The 6,827-nt window shown below is 46.7% G+C and overlaps 2 protein-coding genes across 3 annotated transcripts in view; both read right to left on the reverse strand.

Moving 5' to 3' along the window:
- Positions 1-3,759: 3,759 nt before the first annotated feature.
- Positions 3,760-6,627, reverse strand: Ackr1 (atypical chemokine receptor 1 (Duffy blood group)). Its single transcript, XM_021172053.2, has 2 exons — positions 5,267-6,627; positions 3,760-4,804 (listed from the first exon to the last, which is right to left on the reverse strand). The coding sequence occupies exons 1-2, from the start codon at positions 5,285-5,287 to the stop codon at positions 3,821-3,823; spliced, it is 1,005 nt and encodes a 334-aa protein (XP_021027712.1). The 5' UTR covers positions 5,288-6,627; the 3' UTR covers positions 3,760-3,820.
- A 90-nt stretch (positions 6,628-6,717) lies between these two features.
- Cadm3 (cell adhesion molecule 3) overlaps positions 6,718-6,827 on the reverse strand; it is a 32,389-nt gene continuing 32,279 nt past the window's right edge. For both annotated transcript variants that reach the window (XM_021159748.2, XM_029479784.1), the window contains one exon: positions 6,718-6,827. This exon is cut by the window's right edge and continues 2,162 nt beyond it. The gene's annotated coding sequence lies outside the window, so the exon portion shown is untranslated.

Here is a 6,827-nt window from a genome sequence, read left to right on the forward strand (position 1 = left end):
AAGGAAGGAAGGAAGGAAGGAAGGAAGGAAGGAAGAAAGAGAAAGAAAGAGATACCCAAAATTATAAGAACTTAACCTTGTCATGTACTAAAAAGAAAACACATTCTAAATGTAAAAGTGGCACAAAAGATGCCCCAACTCCCACAACAGTTTGTTGTTTCCAACCCCCCAACCCAAATATCTAGGAGCTCCTTTCTGAGATTCCCTCTTCCCCTTCATCCAGTAGCCATAGAGGGGATGGAAACCAACATGAATGTTTTTGCTGAACTGACTTCTTAAAGTAGCGCCCCCCCCCCCCGTGTGATCCATACCTCTCCCACCCGAATCACCTAGATGTCTGGAAGATGATTTGGAGACACTTGGACTTGTTAATTAACCTAAACAGCCACATTCATCTGCAAGGTGCATTATTGTTAATTAAAACCTCGATTCTCCTCCTGCCCAGACGGCCGACTGCTGTTGTCAGAATAATTAGATAGCATAGGATGGTTTTCATGCAAATTCCTGGCAATTAGAGTTGGCAATGAATTGGGTTTGAAATCCCAGTGAAGTTCTCAGTGAGAATTCCTCGGAGGCTACAGAAGAAAGGTGTTGGGATACAGAGAAGGAGGGTATAGGTATGAAGGGGGATGAAAGGATTTGCGAAACAGACATTTGTTTCCTAAATCCTGGAGGGTATGGGGCTCAGTCAGAAATAAATGAATTATAAGCATCAATGTGATATTCAAACTTTCCTCAAGAAAAAAAAAATCTCTCCCTTAATGTAAATTGACCCGCCCTAGGAACTCTATGTATTCCCAAGAGCTTGTGTTCTGACTCTCATCTTTCTGAGAGTTCCCCCCCTTCCTTCTCCAGGATGTCCAATAATTCATACACAGCTAAAATCCCTGCCAACCCTTAGATTAAACTCTAAGGAAACAGGATTTGTATTCCTGAAGGGCTGAACTGGAACTAAAGATGCCAAGTTTCAACCCAATTTAGAGTGGTTAGTAGTACCCATTGGGTTAAGTGGGTCTGGATAGTAGTTCCCTAAGGAAAGCTTCAAGAGTTGGCTGGAGTCAGAGTCAGACTTAAGGATGAACTACCCAGCTGCAGTATTCATAATGGGAGGGAAAGGGCAATCCCAAAGGACCTTGGAGCAAGGCAGCGAGGGTGGGGGAGGGGGATGAGGATGAGATAAGTATAAGCATTCTTGTTTCCAACCCACTGTGACTTCTTATCAGCTGCTGGCTTCTGTTTCTGTCTTCCTTTTGCAAGAGATGTCATAGCTGTTAGCTATCACCAAGAGGCTCTCAACCCGGACAGAGTGAGGAGGGAGACTCCTCTAGAAATAGGGGATTGAGACAGAGTAGTGTTAAGCCAAGTATCCCCTAGATACTGGAAGGATCAGGGAGTCAAAACAGCCTTAACATTCCTTCACTTAGGTCAGCCTCTAAATCTAGTCCCTTCTAGGGAAAGCAGTTGGAGCTGCCTCTCTCTCTCTCTCTCTCTCTCTCTCTCTCTCTCTCTCTCTCTCTCTCTCTCTCTCTCTCTCTCTCTCTCTCTCTCTTGTGTGTGTGTGTGTGTGTGTGTGTGTGTGTGTGTGTGTGTGTGTGTGTGTGTAAATGGCAACTGGAATGGAAATTTTAAAAAATGAAAACACCAGGACAAGTTCACTATCTCTGTTGTTGGAGACCTAAACATAATTTAGGCTTGTAAATTATTTCCTTTTTCCTCATTTTCTTTCTCTTCCGTTATGTTTCAGAATGTATTCCGTGTGTCAATCGGCCCCACAATCCCGCCTTTCAATTTATGTTGTACCAATCAGGATCTAAACCTGGTAGTTGCTAAGAGACCAGAGGAGGGAGATTTAGAGGCTTTATCAAGGCACCCACCCAGGAAAATTCCCTGATCCTTTTGCACCCTCCAGCCTAGGATGCTTTAAGTCATCCCTACCCCTTTCTTGTACTTTCTTCTCAGTCCTTAAACCCAGAAAGTCATGCATAGGTTCATCAGGGAAGAAGACAATAGAAAGCATCTTTGAAAGTGTAGAAAGATCATTAAATGGATTCAGACCAACATGAAGTACCTGCTCAAGTTTTCCTAGGTGGGTTTGAGGTAGCTTGCAGGGACAAGCTCGTTTTGTGATCTTTCCAGGGAGAGGGTTAATTTTTTGGTAGTGAGGGTGCCTCATATAAAAAAAGGCTCTTACTTGCTCTTCTACTAATGGCCACTCAAGCTTTACTGAGTAGGACATGAAGAAAACCCTCCGAAGTCACAACAAGCAGACCCGGAACCAGGCATGTGTAGGGAACGGATTTCCTAGGATACTAGAATGTATAAGAGAAGGAGAAAAGAAACTGGCATGGGATAAAGGCTTCTTTTGAGAGCTGGGTTTTGGAAAAGGAAACTTGGGCAATTCCAGTCCAAAGATAAATTGGATCAGGATTTCTTTCTTTCAGATGCTTCACCATTGGTTTGCATCATGATCACTTCCTTCTATACATCACACACTGAAAGACTGGACATGAACACCATTGTGAGTGAACTTACCGGTTAAGGATTTCTGTCCTAACACCCTGAGTAGGTGCAGCATAGAATTAAGTTATGAAGGGACCTCTGCAAGAGTTCTGTGCAAATGCCCAGGTATGTGTACTGCAGAAACTGATTGAGATGTAAGCTCATGCATAGACACGCTTCACTGTGTGCATGCATCTCTTATAACATGGGAATGGGTCCTAACAGACTGAGAGACAGATGTACAGAGTCGCGCATGCACACACACACACACACACACACACACATACACACACACACACACTGGAGGGGGTGGGGGATGGGGAGCATGATGAAGAATAAACCTGCAAGAACACACATACACATATGTATGTGTATGCACATATAGAAACTCACATTCACTCAAGTACACATGCATTTACACACTCACACATACACACACACACAGAGAGAGAGAGAGAGAGAGAGAGAGAGAGAGAGAGAGAGAAAGAGAGAGAGAGAGAAGCTTACAAAGGAATCAAGGTCATGGTGATGAAAAAAACCTTCAAAAGAGCATACGTGCATGTAGAGATATGGAGGGGAGAAATGGAGAAGGGAGGGAGAGAAAAAGGGAGGGAGAGAAAAGGGGGAGATGGGAGGTTGTCCAGGTCATGATGAAGAATTAACTTGAAAAAGACAGCCCCTAGGTAGCAGTATTTTTGCACTATTTTGATATACATCCTAGACTGGCCCATAGTAAACATCACTCGGCAAGGTGATTGGCAGCCCTAGTAGGGCAACTACTCTCCAGTATTGTAGGGCATGCCTCATTCATTTTCTGCCACCATTCTGACTACCAAACAAGGCTGGACAAGGCAAAAATGACAAGGAGCACCCAGAAGGGTCAGACAGGGGAGTGGGCAGGGCTATTGCTTTGGACTTTGCTGCCTGTCACTCGTTGTTCTTTTTCCTGCTTTGGTTTCACTACCCATTCCACTTGTTTTCTGCAGTGGGTTCCTTTTTGTGTGCTCATCAAGCCTTGTCTTCTGGTTTAGAGTCCATCTTCTCGCACCCCACTGTTTCTCTTCTCTAGTTCCGTAAGAAGACAATAATCACTCACCTCCAGAGAACATCTGGATTCCCTGGGGATGTTTATCCACCATTCTCTTTATTCCAGGACAGCTCTAGGGACAGGAAAGGAAGGTATGCACTGCCCTCCTTTCTCCTTCAGTGGTTTTTCTCCTTCTCTTTAACTCCAAACAAAACGAGAAAGCACCCGCTTCATAAAAGCAGTATAGACTTTAATTTAAGTTGACATGTAGGGAAAAAACAAAACAAGACAAAACTAGGACTTGATTGCAAGGGCATCCATTTGAGAAGCCTGTCTTGTAGGGAGGGAGAGTGAGGACAAGGATCTACGGGTGGTCTGATGGCAGAACAGGGCCAGGAGCAGTGGGGTAGCCACACAGTGCAGCATACTCAGGGCTTCTGTCACATTCAGCATTGCATCAAGAATCTTCTGGGATTGACATGTATGCAGAGGAACAATTTTGGACCTCACCAAAGCATCTAATATGAGAACTATCCCATGAGGCCACCAGAAAATGAACCAGATCCACAAGACACTAACCCAGGGGCCAGGCCCCTTGCTCAGTGCTATCTTCAGCCCCTTGGCTGCCAAAAGAGTCAGTGGCAATACAGTGAAGATGGTAAAACAGATGGCATAATGCGTGTACTTCAAAGCTTCCATGTCTCTGGAGGATGGAAAGGCGCAGAAGCCATTGTAAGCATCACTGGCCAGGGCGACTGGCAGCCCTAAGACGGCAGCTGCTCCCCAAAGTCCCACACTGAGTCCCAAGGTGAAGCCACGGAGTTGACCAATATTCAGTCTGGGGTTCAGGCAAGCATAGCATCCTATCAACAGAGCCTGGGCAAAAGCAGAAGTATACCATACCCAGTAGCCCAGGTTGCATAGGGCTGTGCTGTGGGCGTTGTGTAAGCCTGGTGCCAGGATGGGCACTGCAATGCTGAACAGGGCACTTCCCACTGCTAACTCTGCCAGAATGGGCCAGCTGGGGCAAATCTGCCAGTGGAAGAAAGGTCTGAGAATCGTGAAGAGGATGCCGCCACTTGCCAGCATGCCCAGGACACTGATGAGCATGAAGAAGGGCAGGGAAGACCTGTCAAGCAGATTACAGGAGTAGCAGGGAGCAGCTGGTGTCAGGCTGTATTCACTTGCGTGTTCATAGGAGTAGTTATCTTCAAACGAATAATTCCAGCTGTCGAAAGTAAACTGAGTTCCATTCTTGTCTAGTGAAAGGGTTTCCACCTACAAAGTACACCCAGAAAGGATAGTCAGGGCATCTAGCACCTCAATAAAGAGGCTGGGGTATGTGCAGGGCTAGACAGAAGGGGAATTTGGGTTTGGAGAAAAGGGGATCTTCCGGCAGGTCATAGGTGCAGGGAGCATGGTGAACAGGGAAGCTGAGGAGGAGCCTGAATGGTCGGAGCCACAGAGAAACCTGGTCCGAGTTGTGTAGAGATCTAAGAGAGCAGATAGATGGAGGGAAGGTGGGGACAGACCTACTGGGACTTCCTGAAAGATGGAGAGAGAAGAAATAGAGTGAGAACAGGAAATAGGAAAGAAAGGGAAAGGATTTTTTTGAAACTGAGAACAAAGAAACATGGGCATGAGAGATTATGAGGAAAGAAAAGTTGAAAATCCTGAGAAGAAAGTAGAAGAAGCAGTAGGACAGAGGCAAGGGTTATGGAGCATGGTCCCCACACTCACCGGGTACAGACAGTTCCCCATGGCACTGCAGGCTCAGGGCAGCGAAGTACAGGGCCTGGACTCTGTCAGCAGCTGTGGCTCCAAGATAAGTGCCCAGGGCTAATGACTTCTCTCAGGTTCTAGGCAGAGCCAGGGTGTGTGTGTGTATATATATATTCAGGGTCACACTCAGGAAGCTCAACCTCACACCCACAGGCTTCTTAAACCTTGGGCTAGCATAGGGCACCGTCCTGGGGCTTCCTGTTTTGCAGTTGGATTTGCCTGGTCAGAATGACCTCAGGAAACGAACACGGTCAGGTCCACAAAGGGGGAATTTTCCCAAAGGTGGCAAGGGGATCTTTCCAGCAAGGGAAGGATGAGGGGCCAGGGGTGACTTGTGAAGCAGAGATAAGAGCGGCACTGGGAAGGTGGAGTGACCAGGCGTCTGATGACTCTCTCTGTTCTCTCTTTCTTTGAATGAGATCCAAGGAAAGAGTTCAAAAGATCCCCTGTTTGGGGGGAAGATGTGCTAATGGTATTTGGTGTTGGCTCTGTCCAGACAGAGTAGGCCTTCAGTTGGAGGCCTTTTGTGCGTGGCAGCACGAGTAGAGGAATGCACATATTTATCTGTGTGTCTGTGTTGGGTATCAGTGTGCCTCCATCTGAGTGCTAGGTGCTGGGTGGTGCCTGGGTGTGGGCATTGCTATCTAGAGGTATGGGCGCTTCAGTGTATGAGGGACTGGAGACTGGAGGCCTGTCAAGGCTCTGTAAAGACTCTCCTTCAGGGAGCAATTGGGCATTTGCCTTACCACCTATGGACTCAATGAATGCATCTCTCACACCAAGCAGAACACATGGTCTGACACATCAAAATAGGCTCTGTGGGACCATGGGATAGCATACTTTAATGTGAGACTATAGCCCACTGGGTAATCTCTATTCATATTCTGTTGTGAGACATACAGACTGTGAGAATGCTTCATTGGTTTGGCATCTCGGCAATAGGTAAAGTTTCTGATGGGAGGTAGAATTGTTATTTCTCTGGCCAGGAGAAATACAGGATACATGTTCAATATGTGGGTTGCCATTAACCCTCTCAGATGGATGAGTACCCAGGTCAAATTTCAGGTATATCAGGAGGGAGCTAAAAAGAGAGTTTGGCAAAAACGGGTGAAGCTTTCCTTCCCGCATAGTGTTGCTCAGGTCTTCACCTCCACCACGGAGGTGGCCAGCATTGCTGGACAGAGGGTAACGGGGAAGCAGTCAGATGGCATGCTTTAAATGCAAATATTCTCTGGAAAGCAAAGGACTCAGACACTCTCTGTCCCTTGATTCCACATACAGATGCTCCACAGAGCGGCATGGCAAGGATGCAGTTCCCTTTGAGTGCCAGGTGCCCAGGACATGAGGACAGCCCTTATTTACATGCAGCCCAGCCAGCAGTGAGAGGAGCAGAAAGGAGGCAGCCTGACCACATGGATAATCCAGATATATTGAGGGTGGTCCCTCTGAGATTAGCACAGGAGAGTTAGAAAGATTATAAAGATACACGGTCCCCTCCCTGCTCCCTTCCCCCACTCCC

Source organism: Mus caroli, chromosome 1 (assembly GCF_900094665.2).
Source record: "Mus caroli chromosome 1, CAROLI_EIJ_v1.1, whole genome shotgun sequence".
Classification (NCBI taxonomy): Eukaryota; Metazoa; Chordata; class Mammalia; order Rodentia; family Muridae; genus Mus; species Mus caroli.

Coding starts and splice junctions, on each gene's coding strand:
- Ackr1 (XM_021172053.2), bottom strand. CDS start 5,287: ATGGGGAACTGTCTGTACCCG. Junction 4,805..5,266: donor TGGGGAACTGTCTGTACCCG/GTGAGTGTGGGG, acceptor TGTACTTTGTAG/GTGGAAACCCTTTCACTAGA.